The following is a 23722-nucleotide window of genomic DNA, read 5'->3' on the forward strand; positions in this document are numbered from 1 at the left end:
TTCAGAATTTTCATTGGCATGGTACTAATCATATGAATTAATTTCTTTGGCATATTATTTTGATAAATATTTAGAGTTTCCACGGGGATTTGAGTTGCATAATCTGCTCATCATTTATAAATGTTGTAATTTGTATCAATTTGTGCAATTACAATCATCTCTTCATGCTGCCGCACACTCACACTCATTAAATTTTCATGGTTATGAATTTTCACATTGTTTTCTTTTTTTTCCTCCACTTTCTTACAGATCTGCCAACTTTTTTGATAAGGTGTACTTTCTTACACTTGATATTGTAATTAACCATTATAAAACCTTCTAGTAACAAAAGTCCTTCAAAACCCAATCAGATGTCGTTTTAAAGGATCATACCTAAAACTAATTGCACTCTTACGTTAGCAAAGGATAAATAATTTTATGGATGCACAATTGTTTGTTTTTTTTTTGTCAAATGATAACTTTTATTAAATTTTAATAGAAACGTTTACATCTTCAGCAAGAATATTAAATAAAAACTCTGGACCAAAAACATCCCAACGGAAAGCATCTCTATATGAGGCAACGTATGAGGCAACGTATGAGGCTATAGCATGAGCAACGGCATTTCCATTTCGCTTGATAAACACAAACCTCACCCCTCCTAATTGAGACGCCAAATGACCAATATCATGGATAAAAAACACTCCAAAGTAGCATCTACCACATACTCCCCATTAAGCATACTAATTATCACCTAAGAGTCATACTCAATCTCCACTTCATCACAACCCATCTCCATGCATACCATTAACGTTGTACAAATCACAGCAGATTTTGCCATCGCCACATTATTGAAAAATAGGCCTCCCTTCCCACCTACCGCTTGCAGCAATCCGACAAAGTCCCTCATAACCCACCCATATCCTCCTTTGAGTGTCTTCCCACACCATGCACCGTCACAGTTAATCTTAAGCACACTATAATTTGGCCGCCTCCATCAAACTAATTGTCCAGCAAAGATAGCTCCATCCTCATCCTCATCCTCACAACGAACAACAACTTGCTTCTTAGAATTATGGCATGCTCTGAATTCAATAATTTGCTAACCCCCTCTATGGGATTAGTCAACACTCCTTTAAACATCATCTCATTTCGACTCTTCCAAATTCTCCGCATAACAAAAACACACTCCTGCAAAAGCTCCTCTTGTCCATCTTTGTCACGAAATCAAGCACATAACCCTTGCCAAGACTCACGAAAATCCTACCCCATGATAGACTTCATGTCTAGCTGCAAAAAGCAGCAGTACCACAACACACGGCTGAACTCGCATTCAAAAAAAAAAACCAAATGTTGCTCCATGTCCTCCGCTTCTCCACATTAGATTAGTGAATTTTTAATGGCTTACGATAACACCCATTTTTTGACACATTTTGTATATCCCACTTCATAACTATTTACAAAGATCCGAACCATTTATCTTTTAGAAGTGCTCTAAAAATTATGTTGATAAAAATTACCTAAATCGGAAATCATATGACAATTGAATTAATGATAGTTACTTTAATGTTTACTTGCAAAACTATACTCGTCAACTTTATTCACTACAAATAAATGTTTAAACAATTTTAAATTTGCCTAACTTTTTGCAGTATTAAATCGATTAATATTAAAGACTATCTATGACTATGATATACGATATACCAATACAATAGCGTTATAATAGGACTAATTGCTAATTGATATGGTATAGCACTGCACTATTTGAGAACACTGCTACCGTAATAGTGGTATTTGAGAGCATTTCCCAAATCAATTTGATATATGTATGTGTGTGTTTCGTTCATTCACATTGGGTCTCACATATGAAAAACTCCATACAAACAACAAAATCATCTGCCGTTACCGTTGAAAAGAATTGGAACCTCATGACCCGTCTTGACACCGACTCCAAACCTCGATGGTGTAAGATGTAGTTAGTTCAAAGGAAACAAGGGAAAAGGTACGGTGGCAAACAATAATGTCCCAAAAAGGGAAAAGATAGTGAAATATTGAAAATGTATAACATGACAAGTATGTATTGTGAATTAAAATTGCAGGTCAAATTTATTGTGATGAACAATAACAAATGAAGAAGCACAGAAAATAACAATTACAAATTTATTATCCAAGGGAGCCTGTACAACAAATAAACATACAGCATGCATAACATGTTTACAATGATACAAGCAGGTGTAAGATTTGCAGAAATCTTGCCTCAAATTGACTCAGTTTCCCTCCGACAAATACCACAAACAATCTTCCCGCTTACAATATTTGGCTGCAACCAACTCAGATTCAGAAAGTCACAACATTGTATCATATGATGCGTATTTTACATGTGGGAGCTTCATTTGAATACTTGGATATCCAATATCTAAAGACCCTACAATAAATTAGGCCTCGTTTGGTTCCTTGGACTGAATTGGATTGGGTAACTCATAAACTCTTTAAGGTGTATTGATTATCGAAGGTTATAAGTGAATGATATTACAATCCCACCATTTTCAACCTAGAAACCAAACGAGCCCTAGTTTTGAGCAATCAGAGAGCTATACCATATTCTCATTAGACCTACTGATGCAGTGAACTCACCTCTTCAGGACTTTTAGAAGCTCAGTCATTGTAAGTGCTCAGAGCAGCAACAACTGAACCGGTTGTGGCCAAAGTTGATTGCACATCAGGATGATCTTTCCAGGATGTCGTTGACTTCAGACAAGGATACAACCAAGTCTTCATCGAATTAACAAACGAGTCCGGATCAGAGTTCAGAATGGCTTCCCAATCTACCTGTAAACCTTGTGGGATATTTCCTATGAACTCCATATTAGCAGCAAGAAATAATCCGAGCATAACAACAAACCCAACAGCTGCAGAGCCTCTTGAAAGAGGCATAAAATTGTACCTGAAAGAATATTATGTATGGATGTAGTCTTTATTTAGATCTATATATTTTTGGAAAGACAAACATGCCATATATATGCAACAAGGTTAAATGATATACCAATAATACGTCATCCTTAAAATCGCATCTCTCACATTTTCAAGCACGGTGAATTCATTAGATCCATAATTTTCACCGCAATAAGCATTGCATATAGCCTGCCAATACATAGTCAATACTTGCAAAATTAGTAATTTGTTCAATCAAACGATTTGAAATAAAAATAAATTATGCCAACAGGGATTGTTGATACTCCAAGTGAAGGACAAACATTATTATAAACAAATCGTTTTTTTAGCACCTCCAGCTAAAAAGAATCTGCCCAATAAACCAGCCTAAAGTCCATTCTATCCACAAGACTCACCATGAAAGAAATAGTAAAATGTGGGACTGCATCTTAAGGTTCTGCTTAAGCATGATATAAGGTGGCTAAATGTAAGGTATATCTCGAGCACATATTTCTGCTTACATATTTAATTAACCTAGCGTTAGCAGTCTGAAATGAGAAAAAAGTATATCAGGAATGCGGGATTAAGAGTCCTGCATAATCCAAGAAGGATTTGCAGTAATTCTGAGAAGGCATCAGTTCTGAACAATATGAAAAATGAGAGTTCACAAGGTTTGCAGACATGTAAGAGAGGAATAACACTTCAGAGCATGTTTTGTTTCATGGCTCAGGCTAGGTTTCAGGTTGCAATCCATTGGATGTAGGATTAGCAAAATCAAATTCAGATATACTCTATGCAAGATCTGGTACAAACATTTCACTGGCCAACACAATGCTTCGGAGATGCTATACATACAAACTAGGGGATGGTAAGACACACTTCTCATGTCTCATATTGCGCATCTGTTCTTCCCATACAAATATACAAATGTATTGCTCTTATCAAGGATCCCCAGAAACAAATATACAAATGTATGGATAGAAATACAATAAAATATAATGGCTCGCATAGAAGGGTGTAGGGTAACTTACTTCCCATGCCTTCGCCATTTCTGCATCAAATTCATCCCACCTTGAAGGCATACAAGGTGTTCTGATTGCAAAGTCATATTTGTTCTCCCCCCTGGAATAGTCAGTTGATGCATCCAGAAATTGAAAAACGGAAAGAAGTAAATAAGATGTAAAAAAAAAAAATAGAAAGAAAAAACAGAAAGTTGTAAGACAAGAAGCTACATTTTTACTAGGGTAATCCTTGTCCCTTCAAGATGCCTCCTGAAACAAGCAGCCAGTCAGAAATTAGGTGTGACATGGAATTAAAATGTGAGAACATCAATTTCAACAATATGCAATCTTACCCCTCAAAGGCAGTACTATCGCACCAAGTAGACAACCAGAAGTCCTCACCGACCACTCTGTATAAATCAGTGCAAGATTTTGCTTGCATAATCTGCATGAATATAAATATACTAGTGAATGACTATTTACATAGGAAAGAAAAGATTGTTCAATGAGGGTAATACATGAAGAAGAAAGCTAACAGAAATTATGAATTAAAAGTGAAAATATCATTTAGGAAAAGGATAGAGTAGCCTTCATATCAAAATATAAGATTTACAAGAGTATAAAAAAACGTATTGGTGAACTCACATCTTGCAATTTCCCATCCCTGGATAAATCTATAAGGTTATCGACCTTATTATACACATATGATCTTTCCTTCATAATAGCCTTGGTGACTTCTAATGTTCTGCCACATTGACAAGTGATGAGCATTCAAGGAGGGCAATTATTTGAACAGTTCAATACAAATGGAACCATTATAGACCTTCACCTTTTAAAATTTGGGAAGTAGCGAACAACTTTTGCTTGTCCAAGGATCAATGGTGTATGAGATCCAAATCCAGCATTAAACTCTTCACTGAGTTGGGTAGAAATCCAGGTTCACATTAGAAGACAACATAGAAGAATATTTTACTATCTTATTTAACCATTAAAATGGAAAGCAGAATGAAATTCAATCCAAAAATGATCTCCAGTGGCTACTGAGCATAGAAATGATTCACATTTAACAATCAAATGGAATACCTTAGCTTGTTAATCCACACAACAGGGTCGCACGGTTCAGAAATCTGCCGCCATTTGACAGCTATCGAATAAACCTCATGCCATGACATCATAGACCGTGCAGATGAATTAGATTCTGTAATTCCATATGAAGTTGAGGTCTCTGAAGAGCTACTTGTACTGCAACCAGCACCGCCTCTATTCTGGCTAGGCAAATTAACTCTTTCCCTTCTCCGGCCTCTCTTACCAAACTTCAAGGTGCTTTTATTATTAGAATATTTCCACTCCGCTTGGAAGGAACGCCATGCTTTTGAAACCTTTTGTGCAACCTCAATAGCAGCCAATCCTGCCATACGATGCTGGTAGACATAGGATATGAGAAAATAAAATTATTGGTTGATTAATTCAAAGCACTTCATGGCAAGGAAAACTAGAAGAAACAATGAAATATATTATATATCCTATGCATGTAGAGTTGAAAGCGCAAAATGAGTCAAAAGAAGAATGCCAAAAGCCACAACGTAATAATAACAACCCGTACGAAAAAAGTATAAAAAAAATGTGGAAAAAGTTTACTTGTTTTCTTCTTTACAAAAATATGGAAAGTGCACAAGTTAAATTTAACTTGGCTACACCAACACAATAGGTCAAAATTAACGGTTCTCACAGTCAAGTACAGATTTTAGCTCCTTTTTCAAAACTTATTTGGAACAGAAAAGTTAATTCTTGTCTTTAAACTGGCTCAAATATAAAAGTAAATTCTCAGATTACCCAACACAAGCATGGTCACTTCTATTCATCAATTTGTGTTTGGGACAATGAAGCGGATAAAATGGGTCACGTAAAAGAAATTTCAGGTAATAGTGAAACTGTTCTTGATGTGCACCTCTGGTGAAATGTTTTGCAAATATTTCAACTGAGCAATTTTTTAACAGATGATATACCATTTAGCATCTAGGTATGAGAGAGGAGAAATATCATGGGGCTTGAATGCATTGCAACATCTGCAGCTTCAAATGAATCTAACTGATCCAGGTTGTTGAATTTTAGGGGAAAAACTAGAGGTGCAACTATTCCTCAGGCAATATGTTTACTTAAAATGATAAAAAGTTGAAACTCGAAAAAATGGAAAGAAAAAAAATACAATTAAGAAGCCACATCAATAATTGTAGACAAACTTCAAAGTTAATCAAATCACCTGACGTCGATTCGGTAAGAAGCCAGGACAGTCATATTGGATTTTCCTTCCAATTGAATCAGCAGCTTGCAGAAGAGCAGCCTTCTGCTTTGTAACTGAAAAATCTTGCTTTCTAACCTTGCCCTTCTTCAAAGATTCACGCAGGGGAGGTTGTCGAAAGACCTTTTCGCATACATTCTTAGGGTGCAATCTCTTGCACCAGTACTCCTGGATATTTGATATTAAACAAACAATAAACATAATGTAGGAGAATTTGGAGCAATTGGTTAATGTTCCTTTTGCATATTGATTTATAAGAGGCTGTGCTTTACCCTGTATTTGGGAAAAGATGGTTGAACATTATAGCCAAAAGAAAAAGAAGTTTTTAGGGTCCTCTTTGAAAACCATGACTATTAAAGTGCATTTGGATTGAGGACATTAAAGTTCCAAGGAACATAAGACTCAATTGTTAAAAATGCAAGACAAGAAGACTACCAATGACCTACTCAAGCACATTACAAAGCTTCTTCTAGCACACCACAAAGAGACCAAAAAAAGGACTTACAAATGACACCTAGAAAGGTGTCATTTCAAAATTCGAAGTTTTCTCAAATGTACTGGATCTAGTTATTTTCTTCCTCTATCTAATTGCTGCATTTCATCCTACCAAATATAGCCCAAGTTCCATGTTACTTTGAAGACCCTAATCCAAACATGCCATTAAAGTTATAGTTTGAGTTCTTTTTGAATTAATAACTTTTAACATGGTTGGCTTTATAGCCTCTTTGCAGTGGAAAATAGACGATCTTGAGAATTTCATATTTCAGCTTCAATTTCACAATTAGTTGTTTAAAGGACTAGGATAAGGGAATAGGTCCTTTGTATATTTTATATATCTCCGATGACATTGTATACTTGATGCCTTTTGCGTTATTGTTTACAGTATGTCAATAATGCATGTTATTTGAAGTATAACTGTGTCACACATTGTAAAGTTTATGATTTGAGAATTGAGAGGCATGCACCTGCTGAAATGGTATGACAAAAAGTAGATGCAAAATTATCACAATGAACTGAGAATCAAGACCAAATATAATTCTCAAGAGATAATACCTTGAAAAGTGAATCAATATCTCCATCAATATCAAACCAGCAAAATTCACTGTTGATTCTTGATGCTGTGTATAGAGCAACCTCTTTCTGGAAACAAAACAAAATAACAAAGTTAATAGTTTTAACATGTAAGCAATGAATAGTTTGAGTTCAAATAAGGCCATCGTCAGTCATCAGTTCCCCTTGTGTGGTATTGTGATTTATCAATCATGCATACGTTTTCACTCATGAAAGGGATACTACTGTTTCATTCAATGTATCTGAAATAACAAAATAAAATGCAATGGAGCAAAGTGTCAAAGGTTCATCAAAGATATATGCTAGAACATGGAACTGCACACCAAAAGTTACAGAGTGCACACTATGAATCTGACTCTTTGCACATCAGCACTTACATAGTTCTTACAAGCAGACAAATATCAATGCAAGTGCAAGAATATCAACATCAAATAAGCCATATTATTCCAGATCAATTAAACCTGATAAAAAGCAAGGCATTGCAACACAAACTTCTCCATTGAGTCTAGCTCCAAATCGAGCACAGCGTCGTAGTCCTTGACCTGTGACCAGTACATAACTGAATCATGAATAAATATGAAGCTGATATTCCAAACCAATCAAAGAAATAACTTCTAATACCGCATGTCCATATTCTCCAAGGGCATGGTAGCAGGATGCCCGCAAATACAAGCACTCAATATTGGCACTCTCAATGCTCAAACCAGTTGACAAATCCTTAATAGCCTTGCTGCAAGATAGAATCCAGCAATAAATTACAGACTATTTCAAAGGGTATGATTTCACTAACAAGATAACACAAATTTAGTCAGGCAACTCCAAGCAACATTGGCAACTTTTTCATCTATCAATATGGTCAAATGTCATCATCCTTAACATAATACTTAATACACCCAATATGTATGGAAACTAGAAAACCAAGAGTATAGTGCCCCACCACAAAAAAGAAAAAATAATAAAATAAAATAAATAAAAAATTATACAAGAAAAAGCTATTGTGCCTGTGGACTATTGTAGTGCCTAAGCGGATTGTTGTATCACAAAAAACATATCGTCCTTGCAAGTGATGATCACAATTTATTAAATCATCTACATATGATCAAAGACAACGGTATTACCATAAATCATTCATGCTTCAGAAGGTCATGCAAACATGTTAGTAGTAATATGGTTAATGGACTACATGTCAATCATTGAAACCAAATATATGATTTGGTAGAACAAACCTGTGTTCTCCCATCCCATGGAGCAGTAGTCCACGCAAATGATATGCTTTGGCAAACCTTTCAGATTTAGACACAGAAAAAATCTCCAGTGTTAACACCAGGGACCTGAAGGTCAACATAAACATTACAAACACGAATGGCTTAGTTCAGACAGAAAATGCTCACCTCCCATCAATTTGTAGAGCTTTCTGCAGACATTCCAAAGCCTTGGTTGGGTTTGCCATATCTTGATAGAACTGAAATAACCAACATGCCCAGAAGAACAGTATTTGTAATAAGTTATAACTGCTTGATTTGTATCATCTGAAATGGCAAGTCCTATTGGCTCTATAGGAGTGAACTAAAAATCTGCTACCAAGCATCAGTTATGACTTATGAGCCTATCCTTAGATTCTAGTGTATTATATGAGTACTATGTCGACTAACAGAGACAGTGTCCCATATTGATTCCATGGGACCCTGCCTTTCACTATGAATGATGCCATTGGAATGAGGATATGCAATGAAATGAACCAGACGCATGCAAAGCTTTCTCAAACATTAATGGAAATGCATTTGGCCTTGGTAAACAAAATAATTTGTCATGGATACCTGGGTTAGCTGCAACCATGCCTCAAGAAAATTCTGATCCAGTTGAATTGCTTTCAAATGTGCCTCCTCAGCTTTTTTATATTCACCAATAGAGGACAATGCCAAACCCTAGGGAAGTCAATTTCAGTTCAGTCAAGACTCAATAGGACAAGATATAATACAGGGAAACCAGTGTGACCAATCACTAGACTAAAGAATCAACAGGAAACCGAATCTTGAAGACTCACCAAATATGTGTATGCAGATGCATTATCCTTGTCAAGTTTCACGCATGCAGATAGGTCTTCAACGGCAGTGTAGAAGTCCTTGAACTTGAAGTTGGCAATTCCTACAAAAATTAAAATGCTACTGTCATTATCTGTCTATAAAAAAAAATTAAAAAAACGTTCTTTTGGCTACTAATAAAAATACAGTGAATAGATTTCCCAATATGTGTACTTCTATCGGCCATTGTGTTATAGTATTGAAATTATCATGCAATAGTATCTGTCACTTGCATATAAGTTTCATTTGTTACACATAGTACTGAGGTTATCATGCAATAGTCTCTGTCAGTTGCATATAAATTTTCATTTAATATAATTAAAGACCTCACAAACTTCAAAATCAAGCTTGTACAGCTATTAGACTATCACTCTCTCTAGAAAATTGTTTGCCTGCGTCATTCTTAACATCCTAACAGCACTTATTGCATCAGGAAAGACAAAATGAAATACTGAAATTCCTGTAATACAATTTCATTTTGTTCATATAAAAGATGAAGGCATTATGTTATAGCCTTTGAAACTGAGTCCTGAGTTATGATGATTAATGAAAAGATATGGGGTTTGAGCTAGTTACCCCTTTCGTGCAAAATGTCGGCTGAATTTGGTTCAAACTCTAATGCCTTGGACAAATCTTCAATGGCCTGGAATCATGAGGAAACAAATATGCAAGGCAGTTCTTGTGTCATAACAAAAGAATTTTTCTTATTATTTTACCAATAATTAAGTCGGAGGAACAGTGTACAACCACAACCAAAAAATATTCATTAGTTAAATTCAAAGATGATACAGTTACATGGAAAGACTGAGATAGCATAACCACCTCAACAAATTCTCCCATGGCAGCTCGTGCTTGTCCTCTCCGTTTCCATGCCTCACAAGCTGATGGATTTGATTCCATGGCCTGAACAACATAATCAGATCGACTACTTGCATGTGAAGGTCAAGCCAAAATATTTTTATTCTTTTGTCAGATATTATTTAGTCAAATACCTTTGTAAAATCAGCTATTGCAGCCTCAAGTTCTCGTTGGAATGCATAGGCTGTCCCTCTCCCTATTAGTGCCTCTGGATAGTTAGGATCCTCTTTCAATATCTGTGCATATAATTATACAAAAATGCAAATGCTCATAAAACTTGCTAATGGCCCCATAGAACAATGACCCTCTAGACTTGTTCCCTATCCACACACAAGAAACAAAGAAGGGAAAAGAAAACAAATGGAAGTGAAAGACAATCAAGGAAAAGTATAGATGGGAAGACAAACTGAAATTGCCAGAAACTGTTCAGGATGACTGGCATGGAGTGAAGCTTTACCTTGTCAAATATAGATATGGCATGAGCATACTTCCCTTCATTAACCTTAAAAAAGTTGCATTATATGTTAAACAGAATACAAAGTTTAAAACGCTGGAAGTTCAACACAAACAATAACTGTGCTCAAACAGAAAAACTGTTACCAAATAAAGAATTATAACATACCTCTGCTATACCTCTTGATAATCGAAAATCCACACTTATTGACTTGGTCTTTGAAAGTCTAGCAACAGAGAACTTTTTATTTCTCTTGGACTCCTCACCAATTTCATGGCGTATATCAGATTTAGTACTTAATTTAGGGGGTGTGGGAGGAGTTTCTGTTAAATCACTTGATTTGCTACAAATCATAGGTAACTTACTGCATGTATCACTTAAATCATTGCATGATTCAGAATGTAATTTATCATTAATATCATGATTCCCATTGATTTGGCTATCAAACTTCTTACTCCCTCCGGCTTTATCACCAATTCCCTTGGATGCGACAAAATTTCCATTTCCATTAAACTTGCCGTGGACCGCAGAGGTAACTGTTGATTCACAGCATAATTTTGATTCACCACTCAATTTATTGTGATTCTTGTAAGTCTCACCAGATTTCCCATTAATATGCGGGCTTGCTTCGGACACAAGTTTAGATGATGCTGACTCTTTTGCTTGGTTATCATCTCCATTACTTTCGTCCTTCTTTGCAATTGTTAAAAGCTCTCCCAGTTCTAGCAACTGCTTCAGATCTGCACACTGACGCAAGGCATGTTCATAGCCTTGCTCCCAAACCAAAAAAGCATCCTCTTTCCTTCCCAAAGCAGAAAATGCACGACCTATAGCACAAAAATCAATTCTAAGATCGCAAAGATGCTTGAGCCCCAAGAGTACTTCTCGAATCATAAAACAATCGACTACGTGCACACCAAGAGTGCACAATTATGCATGCATCACAAAGAGCAACATAATTCTAACAAAATTAACTGTCCTGTTTCAGTGTGTATGCGTGTATATTAATTATTCGAAAAAGTGTGCATTCTCGTAAATGTACTTTCGTATATAATGACAGGGAGTAAGCTCCTAATTATTGGAATAACCAACTATAAAAAATACTTTAATTTATAATTTTCACAGAACCTTCAATAAATCATCGTTAAGGAACTTCTAGATCATACCAAAAAAAATCTGGTATATACAAGGACCGATACAATCAACACCACCGCAAGTCATCCAAATAATGCACTATTGATTCCTTAATATCATGCTCACAAATTTTTTGAACCTTTCACTCGGCATCAACTAACCACTCAATCACATATTCCAGTAACACCTAAAATTCAAATTAAGACGACCTAAAATCTATTCCAAAACCTCTAATTACGAGTAGCTTAACAGTTTCATAATGGGAGCTATAATTATCAACTAATTACTCCAATTATATCAAATTTAAAGAAAACGAAATAAACATTCCAAGTCAAATAAGAGCAGGAATTCGACGAAAATGATCGGAGAAAAACCTTTGAGGATGTAAGCTTGAAGAAGCGCAGGGTCCAGCTGAAGCGCCCTATCGCAGTCCTTAACCACGTGCTTGTGGAGCTCCAATTGGCTGTAACAGAATGCTCTGTTGCTGCAATACACCAACATTCAGAGCCACACAAAATCGATCAGAACACAATTCATTTAACAAATGGAAGATCAGCAGGAATCGAACAAGCAAGTGAGAGAGATGGAGAGCGCGGCGGACCAGATGTCTTGGATGGAAGAAGACTGGGAGAGGAGGGAGTCGATGACTCGGATGGCCTTGGACCAGTCACGTGAGGTGCAGAGCTTGGCAAGCTCCGCCCTCTCGGCGACGGCGGCCGCCATTCTGAGTCGCCGGAGTGAGGGATCGGGATGTCGCGGGAAGTCTCGCGTTTTCTGTGTGTTCCTTTCTTCGCTTCAACGGCTCAAGCAAGAGGAAAGTGGCGAGGTGGGGGTTAAAGAGGGATAGGGGTAAAGTTGGTAATAGGAAAAAGCTGAAAGTTGAAAACTGAGAATGGGGCGAATCATAACTAGATGGGCTTGCAGGCCTACACGTGCGATTCGCACGTGTTTAGAGATTGCACGTGATTGGTTGAGCTTTAGCACTTTGTTTGACATTTTGTACGGCAAGAATCCAAAACCAAACCTCTCCATGTCTGGTGGGCCGGACTTTGAATTGGGTTCGTTTCTTCTTTGGACTGTGCTATTCAGGCCCATTTAGGAACACGTTGCAAGCACCATCTTTTGGGCTGGTTTGGTATTGCTGTGCTTTGAAAAAAAGCTGCTGTGAGAATAAGCGGTTGTGCTGTGAGAATAAGCGGCTGTGAAATAAAGCCAGTAGAGTGTTTGGTAAACTTTTTTGTGAAAGTGCTTTTGGAAAAAAAAGCAGGATGATAGTGTGTCTTTTCATTAAAGGAGCACTGTAGCTCCGTGTGCTTTGAAAAAACTGGCTTTTTTTCAAAGCAGCAAATAGCAGCTTCAGCTTTTCCTTTGATTTTCAGCTTATTCTCACAGCAGCTTCTAAAATAAGCCCTTTTTTTTCAGTTTACCAAACACAAAAATGACCCTCAGCTTTTTTTCACAGTGGCTTTTTTTAAAATCACCTCAATCCCAAACGGGGCCTTTATCACTTGCCACTCAGTACTACTGTCTGGTGGTATTTATCTTCACTTGTAAGTGAAAGGCTTTAGGTTCGAATCTCGTATATGGAAAATTCGATACCAAATTAGGTTGCCAATTATGTGGATTAGCCGAACTTTTTCCCCTTAATGTAAAATATATCGTTGTACCCAAAAAAAAAATAAAAGGATAATTTGGATACGGTCTCTAATCCTTAACATTCTTTGATTAAAACCTTAATAGTATTCAAACTTTGATCAAAGTCCCTTGACTTTGTACACCTCATTATATTACTATTAATATTTATATTTTTATAGTTTTGACATTAATTGTTTGATATTTTATGAGATTTATAATCCTATAAATTTAAAATCCCTCTTTATAATACTATTAGAAACGGTTAGCAAAAAAAATTCAAACATTTTGATTTAATAAACGGATAAAAACTATGTAAAAATAAGAAATAATAAATGGCAAAAGAATGTATCCATAGTGTTAAAAAAATTGGTACATTTTACATAAAAAATAGGTACATTTCACATATAACAAAGTGGTACATTAATAAAGAAGAATTGGTACATTATAAATAAATTAGGGTACAAATAAAAGATTAAAAAATTATGAGTACAAATGAATTTTTAAAAAATATAGGTGCTAAAAGAAATTAATACATAGGTACAAAATAAAACTAAAAAGAAAATACTACAAATTTAAAAAAAAATGTTGCAAATTAAAAGTGGGTACAAACTAAAAATATAAATATAAGATACAAAGTTTAGGCATAAAACATAAATATACCATATGTAATTTTTCTATCATTGATTAAATATACAATGTCACGTGACGGTATACACATGAGTACAAACACAAATAAAACTTTAAAAAATTGGGCACAAAAAGAAACTAATATATGGGTACAAATTAAAAATGAAAAGAAAATTGGTACAAATTAAAAAATATTTGCAAATTAAAAATAGGTACAAACTAAAAATAAAAATATATGATAAAAAATGTAGCCATAAATATAAATATACTAATTGTAACATTTTTAACACTAAATAAATATATTTTAAAAAAATATATTTTATTATTCAAATAATTAATGATGTTATTAATACCCAAGGACCTTGATCAAAAATTGAAAATGAATAGGATTTTAATCAATGGAGTAATAAAAAGAAGGCTGTGAACCTAATTTTTCCAAAAATAAAACATCCTTATCACTTGAGTCATAAGTCCCCATGTAAAGATATACTTATATAAAGGATGAGATATGATTAATTAATACAGACCTGAGTGTTTGGTACTTGTATAAAAAATAGTCGCCAAATTATTTAAATAGTCCAGCCTATTCACTCCAAAAGGCCGATATTTTTTAGACCGGAGCTCTAAAACTTGCTAAAAACATAAACACCCATCTGCTTTCTCCCTTGTCGTCTTCGAGTCTTCTCTGTTTCTCAAGTTGTTGGTTTCCCTAAGTTTCCAATATCTCCTCTCTCAAAATACTTCGGATAATTCAAATAACTTTTTTTTAATACAAATGATATAACTACTTTAACTTATATTAAGGAAATGGTCTGAACATGAGATGCCATGGGTTGAAAATGAACGCTCTAACTACCAGAGCAATTTACCACTTACATCCAAACAATTATTTGAATTAGCATTAAAGTTGAGCAAAGTTGGAGTTGTTCGTAATAAATGAAAATAGATAACCTAATTTAAATCAAACCACATTAAGAAATAAAAATACTTGATAGTCCTCAAAATAGTTTATGACAAGTTCACCAAACTTTGTGCTTATAATCAAATTCATTCATATTAATCGCTACCCTCATTACCACCACCAACACGACAACCACCACTACTTCACTACCAATATTATCACCACAACCACCACCAACGCCACCCCACCAACATTGTAGCATTTAGACTCGCACCACCAAACCCCGCTCATTGCATCATATGTGATGACTTGCTTAGGCTACTACCACCTTAGACACGACCAACTTCATCGTCTGAGCCACCATCACCTCCACGGGCACCACCGCCATTTCCATACCACCGCTCTCTACCACCATTATCAGTGCCACCACCCACACCTTCACCGCACCACTATAAGGGCCAAGTCAATTTTTTTTTTTCTTTACTAACATGTTTAGTACATAAAACTTAACATCATTTTCGTTTTAGTCATTACACTTGGAAACTCGTTGCCACAGCTACACTGATTGCGTTTTTCCCCCCTTTTGCTCCCTATTCTATTTGTAGAGGTGGTACTCTGGATCCTTCCTAAATGTTATATGCTTGTATTTTTTAAATAATTGCCATGTGAAACTTGTGTTGTTAGACTATAACGAAATAACCTAAGTTATATATTCCAATAACAATCATTCGATCCATTAATTAACTTAAAAAAAGTAAAGGTTCTAATATAAAATTAATTGATGATATGAGAAATAATCTAGCAACATAGGTAGTAATCTAACTCTTATAAGCATATGTAACGTGCAAGGTTCCTTATTTTTCTGGTGTGACGTGTGAGATTGATATGTTAATACGTCTCATCATGTATAACAAATTTTTAAACCTAATATGTGAACAACACATACTAAGTAATGTGTAACACGTATAGTCATTGAACTTTACATGCGAGACAATATATTTTGATACAATAAAAAAAATAAAAATTCCACCAGAAGATCAATTGATAATATAAATCAATCTAATTCTTTTAAGTATACATGTAAATTCACTTTTTTTTTCGACGTGACTACTAGTAATTTGTGAGAGGGTCTATGTTCTTCCAGGAGGATCCTCTCCGGATCCTCTTCATGAGGATCTTGGAGATTCTCAAATCGTCTCCACTTAACGTATATCATGCGGTCAGTTTTCGTCAGGTACTATTTATATTTAATTTAAAATAAAAGTATTTAAAATAATTTATGACTGCACGATATACGATAGACGGACACGATTTAAGGATCCTTAAGATCATCACAAAGAAGATCCAAAGAGAATCATCATTCTATGTTTTTAGAGGAAAAGAAATAAACAATGGGCATAGTGCCACTTGTAACATGTGTCGAGAAATAAATCAGTGGAATTAATACCCGTCAAATTAGTATCAACTCCTTGTTTGTTTTGTTGGGGTTGGTGGTGTGACACAGTGACAGTGTCTTGTATTTTCTTGAAAACTTTGAAGGCGGTGGGGCGGTGGGGCGGTGGTTCACATGGAATACCTGCCGCATTGGCACCACATACAAAAGTTGAAGAAACCACGTGACTATTAGTATCAGTTTGGTAGGTCAATCTTGAAACAAAACAACTTCCATGTCCATGCACTTAATCTTTCGTTGGTTCTTTTTAACCAACTACAACATTCAAGTGTCGAATTAATTCATCTCGAAAAATTGATGAATTTTATAAGAGTGAAATGATGAGTCTATGTGCTTAGGTCGCCAAAGGGAAACACTATAAAGGGAACATGATAAGTTTTTTTTTTTTTTTTTGGTTAAAGGAAAAACTTCATATAAAAGAAGGGCACGAGGCCAAACAACAAGCAGAGAACTAATTCCGTCATCCCAGAGAAGCAAAGACAAAGATAAATAGGATCAAAAGAGACACCACCACTTATGAGTGTTTGATTACACTGACAGTCAAGATTTCTTTTTTGATCATTTAGTCGTATTGATCATTATGGAAAATATTCAAACACGACACATTTTGTGTTTGGCTTGAAAAAACTGATTGCTCATTGCAACGTGAAAAGTTAGAACACAAGACCGTGCGGAATTAGCCTCACATGCACACCACAACGTTTATTCCTAAATTTAGTCGTGGTATTCAATCGGAATTTGGAGGAATTTTAGAAGAGTGAAAATCCATGAATATTCAATTAGGATTTCAAAAGAGTGCATAAAAAATCATATAAAAATCAAAAGAGAATCAATATACAAAAGTAAACGGGGTGTGTTAGAAAACATGAGTGCATAAATCATTTTCCGAATACCATCATAGCGGCATCAGTCTCGTCCAGTTTATCAAACTATCCTGACTGTGAATTGCAGGTCAAGATAAATTTAAGCTTCTATAAATAAATCCCAGTAATATACACAATGTGGGAAATCACAACAAATTATACACTGACGAGAGAGAGAGATGCAAATGAAGTCAATGCTCAACGCCGAGAATTCAACAGCACCTTCAATCTGGCCATCAAACTATGTACAAGCCACCACCTTTCCTGTAAAATCTCGCAGCCTGCTGCACCTACGTTTAAATTTTCTCATTCGATTTACACAACAGATGCAAATTTTTTGCCACCGATTTCTCTCAAGGGAAGGTGTGGAGTGATCCATCTGCTGCTTCTTCGTTCATTGAAAATATATCGACAGGGACATTAGTGCAGCTAAAGAGGCTCTGATCCTTGAGACTAGCATTTGAGGAAAGTTGTGAATGATCTAGGAATATCACTATTACAGTGATATCGTCGTGGAAATGGCGCCTTACCCCCCTTTTAATTCTTCTTACATTGTCATATCTCAATTCTCTTTTCCTTACAGCCTCACCGATGGCAGCTCTTACCAATCGCTTTGCTATTCCCTGTAATTAAATTATGAGCAACTCTTAAGTTCTCAACATCTTAAAACTTTTATAAAACAGAAAACTAACACAGAACTGAACTTGGTGGGGGCCTTACAGCTCTTGGATTTTTGGAGACGATTTTCACGGCTGTTTCATCATTCAAATGCTCCCAGAGACCATCTGTTGCAAATATCAAAAACATGTCCTGTGGCTGTAACTTTCGAACTACTATAGAGGGTTCTGCTGTCATTACAGGCTTCTTTAAAGAAACGGGCATACCAAAGTGGTGAAAGAGAGGATCTCTGTTAAACTCAGGTTTCTTCAAGTAGACATCACCGATTGACCTTGAGACCTACAAAGGGCAGGTTTCATCAGATAATAAGCACGGGAAAGTACCAACGAGATAAAGCAACAACTCACAAGAATATTACTTTCACTTTCACAATGTATTTAGGATTTATAAAGTTGACTACCACCAAACTGAACTTTCGTCATAAGGCCGCTGGAGCATGTTTGCTATATGTGTGTTTCCGTAATGAGCCTGAAACTTGTCATATCTCTTAATTGCATATGAGAGTGGACTTCAACAAATGAGATACAAAGAATCCACTCGACCATGATTTGCTAGTCACACAATACAACACATTTTAGGCTTTAATGTGCATTTCATGAACCATCATCCCATTTGCTTCAGATACTTAAATTCTTAGCTGCCTAGAAAGCGGCTACAGAGTAAAGAGGAAAACCTGTGAAAGTAGATGGATCAGGACAAACAATGAGAGAATACCATATCCGCAGAAAAACAGTGGACTTTTCCTTTGTACTCGTGTACTCGTCAAGAAAGAAAAGCTGTAAGATACGGTTCATGCAATGCACCTAATCAGAGCAGGACTTTCTAGGACGAGGTTCATGTCCTTGAACAATATGCTGTAAGATGGCAATAATGAAAGGCATGAGACGATTAGCCGTTTGTATTACCGCAGGACAAAACAATATATTACAGGGAATCTCCTCTTCATAGGACTAGAGCTAATAATCTCGGACATCCTAAAGTACAAGCACGCAATCTCATCACGCTCGTACCACAAAGTTTCATAAGATTCTTTTAGTTGCAGTAGGGGACAAGTTTCCCCAGATTCTTATGCATCACTGAAATCAAACCTCGGGTTCAGATTCCAAATAACTTACCATTTGAACTAAGTTATTCGAACAACCCCTAAATACGTTAACCAATAGAACCATCATAAATTAACACTGTACTACACTACAATGAAGGTTGAATCAAACTCTAGTATTCCACTAATATCTGAAATAATGATCAGCGAGATGATTCACGAACTGAAAAAAAAAACCCACATTTAGTACCTGAATAATGCCCTTAATTCGCCAAACTCCACGCGTAAACACCACAATGTGCGCATCATCAGGGTGAAGATCCTTAACCTCCTTCCTCACTTCCTCCACTGCAACATTGTGATCCGTAGACAACCGCTCCGCCACCACCGCCTGCCCATCCGATGATCTCCTGCCAAGAACTGCCCTCGAATCTCCGAGATTAGCCACATATAAAAGACCATCCGCAATTGCACCAACCAGGCAACACGATCCTACTGAAGCAATCTGCGGCCGCACCATCCATGATCGCTTAACCAACTCCAAGAACTCCTCCTCTGTTGCATCAAATGCCTGCCTTATCACATCCTCCGACAGTCCACCTTGTTCAGTTGCAAACTCTGAGGGAACAACAAACAACCTTAATTTCGAAGAAAAACACAATTCCTTTTTTCTTTTTTGTTGAAATAAATGTTAAAAGGAAAATAAATTAAAAAAAAAAAAAAAAAAAAAGTAGCATCTGAATTTCTTTCACATTGTTTAGCTAAAAAACCTAAAAAAAATCTGTGAGATCAATAAGTCAACTGGGAATCTTCCTGGTCTCAATACATATATCTCCTAATTGAAATAAAAGAAAGACAAGAACATGGGCATTTCTGCAGATGGGCGTGCTACTTACTGTGAAGGAAGCGGAAGAGTCGGTTGGTAATGAAGCGGGAAGCTTCAGGACCGCCGTGGCCGTCATAGACTCCAACGTACGTTGCGAGAGGAGATGAGAACACCTGTCCCTGATCTTCCAGCGCCGAATTTGCTTGAACCACTGCAATCGAATAGTTCCCAGAAGAGTGTGGCTTGAGGTCCATGTGCCAAAGCAGGCCATCGCCGCCGTCTCCGCCACCAAAACACTTCTCCAACGGCCTCCTACACATCTCCAACATCATTGTCAGCTTGGGCTGGTTGTACTTGGATTTTCCCTATGGTTTTGGGGAAAAACAGGAAAGAGGAATTCGCGGGTTTTGGTTTGGTTTGGTAGTTGGGGTGTTGTGTTGGAATAAAAAGAGAGGGACATGGGAATTCCGTGTTAAAGGGTAAATGAAGGATTATATTGGGTGAGGGCCAGGCCAAAGCCAGACATTTTTTTTTTTTTTTAGTTAATCTATATCTTTACATTAGGGGATATGAAGTTCGGCTAAGTCACACAATAGGCAACTTAATTTGGTATTGAATTTTTTATCCACAAGATTCGAACAATGGGCAACCTAATTTGGTATCGAATTTGTCATCCACAAGATTCGAACATAAAACCTCTCACTTCTAAGTAAAGAAGAATATCACCAGATCGTAGTACTGAGTGGCGGGCTAAAGCCAGAGTTTGGTGCGTTTTAACTTTTAATGATGGTTTTTGGGACTAGTTTTTTATATTTTATTATGTATTTTTCTGGTTGAAATTTATTATTATTATTAATCACACATTGTCCAATTACAATTTACGTGTGTAGTTTTTTTTTTTTTTTTTTTAACCAATTTCTTTTGAACGGGTAAAATTTTAAATTATAAAAGCTTCATTATTTTTTCTCCCTTTATATGTAAATAGATAGATGATTAGCGATTTAATTAAACTAATGGGGTAAGCTATCCACACATCTCATTTTATTTCTTACACGCCCCTTGATAATTTCTGTCTGTTAATCTTCTTTAATTCATTCTATCCTACGGCCGAAAATTAAAAAAGTGTGTAAGAAGTAAAATGGGGTGTGGATATCATACCCCAAACTAATTAGTCGTTTAATTAAAAGATGTGGTTTTAATTTTGGAGTGTGGTGGTGAGTGGACGGAGAAAACTTATCTAGAGCTTTGTCTTTTTTTTTTTTTGGAAAAAATATCTAGAGCTTTGTTAGACGAAAGAGAAAGAGAAGGAATCATGTTCTTTATTATCTTTATTAACATTTTGGAAAACAAGTGTTATGGTGTGTTTTAGGAATATGGGATAGGACTCACAACTCATGAAGTCGTGGAGACCCTTTGATTTTCCGAGGATTAAGTCTTGGTTTTGCCATTTGACTTATGATCCATGATAATATTAGAAAAAGAAGAAGGAACCATTTGATTCTTATTGTTGAAGTACATGGTTTGTTTGGAAGAGTTTTTAAAATAACTGAAAGCATTTTTTAATTATTAAAAGCACTTCTGATCATGTTTGGCAAAAAAAAAGTTAAAAGAGCTTCTGAGTTCAAAAAACGTAATAGACATGCTTTTTGAAGGAGCATTTGAACTTTTATTAAAAAAAATTGATTTGCTTTTAATATAAGCGCTTTTATTAAAAGTGATTCTGAGCATAACCGCTTTTTAAAGAAGAAGCAATTCCAAATGACCCAAACATTATTATTGTTGGAATTAAATTTGCGCACTGCTATGGAGGTTTGAGAAGTACAAATCCGTTTACATGCAAAATAGTAAACAACTGTCAAGTTAGTCATCAATATTATGAAACTCAAGCATAGGCAAGAGAATAAGTGTGCGATAATTGTGTTACTAGAGATGAACCATAGAAGGGTGTATCTATACCATTCGAAAATAAGACCTTTTAGGATCCGTATTAAACCAGGAGATCCCAAATGATATCTAGAAAGTTAATATTGCGTTCTCTTAGGAGTGTAATTACTTGTGGCGCACGCCAAAATTATAAGAAACTTGTTGATTACTAGTTGGATTAGGTTTTCATATCTTGTGGAACAGGCATGGTCAATTTGAGTGAAGTCGTCGGATTTCGCCCACTGCTCCGGAATTGGATGATAGTGGCATTGCTGCTCCGTTTATTCAACTCCATTGGGAAGATGCTGAGTCCATCAAAGACTTTAGGGGTATTCGCATTTTGATCCGTCTTACTTCGGCCTTGAAAAATCATGACCCCACAACTATATTCGACTAATATAAGAACGAACTTGTAATACCCTGAAAATTTAAATATATGAATTAGATATTCATAATTATGAATATGTGGAGAAAATCGAAAATAAATCGATTTATGGTTATGAAAATTTAATTGAGAAATTTTAAAAGTTTGTTTCCGGAAATTATTATAGTTTACATCGTAAAATTTATCGATAAGTGAAAATGATGAAAATGCCCCTAGTTGGTTTAACGTAATTATACGATGACGTATTTTATCCTCATATATTTTATCATATTTCTTGACATATTTGAATAGAGGACGACCCTATAAGCGCGTAGGCGAAAATCGTTCACGAAACGAAGTTATAACGAAAGATATATAAACTATCAAAGGCAAAGGTAAAATGGTCATTTAACCACTAATTTGGAAAGCTCCAGATTTGGCTGGAGGAGTGGCCTGGTGGAGATAAGTCATGTGTGTGGCTGTGGCAGGGGAAAAAAGAGAGGAGACAAATGAGAGGGAAGAAAAAGGGGAAATGAGGGAAGGAAACAAAAAAAAAGGGGAGGAGGTGGCTCTTCCATAGCTTTTGGAAGAAAATTCTTCTTCATTTGGACAAAAATCGGAGAGGGAGTGTTTGGCAGAGAAATTGAGAGTTAGAGAATGTGATTGTGAATGAAGGATTCAGAGATTTGAGGGGTAAATTCTTTATTCCTTGATTATCTTGATTTTCGAATTTAATTTCCTTAAGTTGAATTGAAACTGCCATGATATATTTGGAGTTCTTAGTTTTATTTAGGGTTTTCTATCATTTAATGAACCAGTCTGAACATAAATTGGAGTTGGGTAATTTGGATTGGGTTTGTAAATCAAATTTCTTGATCAAGGGTTTGGTTCAAAAGGTCAATTTCTTGTTAATTTTAAGCCTTGTTAGTTTTGCATGTTGTATACATGACTTATGGACTACCTGGAAGTATTTTGGGATTTGTTATATGAATTGAGAATGAGCTGTTACGTAAGTTGCAAAGAAAACTCAAGTTTCGAGTAGCCTTCTTTGGCTATTAATTTCTAGGTCTTTATGTGCTCCTTTGGAGAAAAAATTTAGTGTGTTGAAAATACATATATTCATGATCGTAACCCAATTGTTTTCACTCAGTTCCGTCGAGTTTTGGTTTATCAAAACCCATATATAATTACACGATTCAGTTTAGTTTTGAATGTTCCAAAGGGAGCCTAAACTTGGTCCAAGAGTGTTGTTTTTCTAAAATGTGTAAAATGGATTGTGAACTACAATTGGCTTGATCCCTCCGAAGGGTATGTAGGCAGTCTAACAAGAAGTTAGATGCAGTTATAAAATAAACGAGATTAAATATTAGTGGAAAAACTGTCAAAGAGAGAAATGTTAGTATGGTTAATAACATAAAGGGTAACTATGACATTTTTGTGCCTATCACTGTAGTTAGCTTCCATATAAAATTTCCGGGGCGTTACAGAACTATTTGATATCAAGGTCTCGAATTGAAAAGAAAGAAAACACACCCTAGCACGACTCTCTCTCGTCGATTTCAATGGCGGGTGTTTTGGGTCGTCTTTGGTAACATTGACCAT

The 23722-nt window shown here is 35.8% G+C and overlaps 2 protein-coding genes across 3 annotated transcripts; both read right to left on the minus strand.

Annotated features, from left to right (window-relative positions):
* Positions 1-2028: 2028 nt before the first annotated feature.
* LOC126604020 (suppressor of RPS4-RLD 1-like) lies at positions 2029-12654 on the minus strand. Its single transcript, XM_050271069.1, has 24 exons — positions 12410-12654; positions 12183-12292; positions 10843-11501; positions 10678-10722; positions 10355-10456; positions 10185-10265; positions 9939-10005; positions 9326-9426; positions 9099-9206; positions 8673-8743; positions 8508-8564; positions 7903-8011; positions 7743-7823; positions 7264-7350; positions 6172-6378; positions 4995-5332; positions 4741-4827; positions 4557-4656; positions 4265-4356; positions 4143-4181; positions 3942-4032; positions 3023-3120; positions 2614-2923; positions 2029-2299 (listed from the first exon to the last, which is right to left on the minus strand). The coding sequence occupies exons 1-23, from the start codon at positions 12529-12531 to the stop codon at positions 2635-2637; spliced, it is 3141 nt and encodes a 1046-aa protein (XP_050127026.1). The 5' UTR covers positions 12532-12654; the 3' UTR covers positions 2029-2299; positions 2614-2634.
* Positions 12655-17278: 4624 nt separating this feature from the next.
* Positions 17279-20289, minus strand: LOC126605741 (probable protein phosphatase 2C 78). Of its 2 annotated transcripts, XM_050273179.1 has the most exons (5): positions 19904-20289; positions 19258-19625; positions 18172-18244; positions 18008-18072; positions 17279-17910 (listed from the first exon to the last, which is right to left on the minus strand). In XM_050273179.1, the coding sequence occupies exons 1-5, from the start codon at positions 20163-20165 to the stop codon at positions 17641-17643; spliced, it is 1038 nt and encodes a 345-aa protein (XP_050129136.1). In that variant the 5' UTR covers positions 20166-20289; the 3' UTR covers positions 17279-17640. The 2 variants fall into 2 exon arrangements, with proteins under 2 accessions (XP_050129136.1, XP_050129135.1); XM_050273178.1 differs by having other exon boundaries at positions 18008-18244; positions 19904-20288.
* Positions 20290-23722: the final 3433 nt, after the last annotated feature.

This window comes from Malus sylvestris, chromosome 15 (assembly GCF_916048215.2).
Source record: "Malus sylvestris chromosome 15, drMalSylv7.2, whole genome shotgun sequence".
NCBI lineage: Eukaryota > Viridiplantae > Streptophyta > Magnoliopsida > Rosales > Rosaceae > Malus > Malus sylvestris.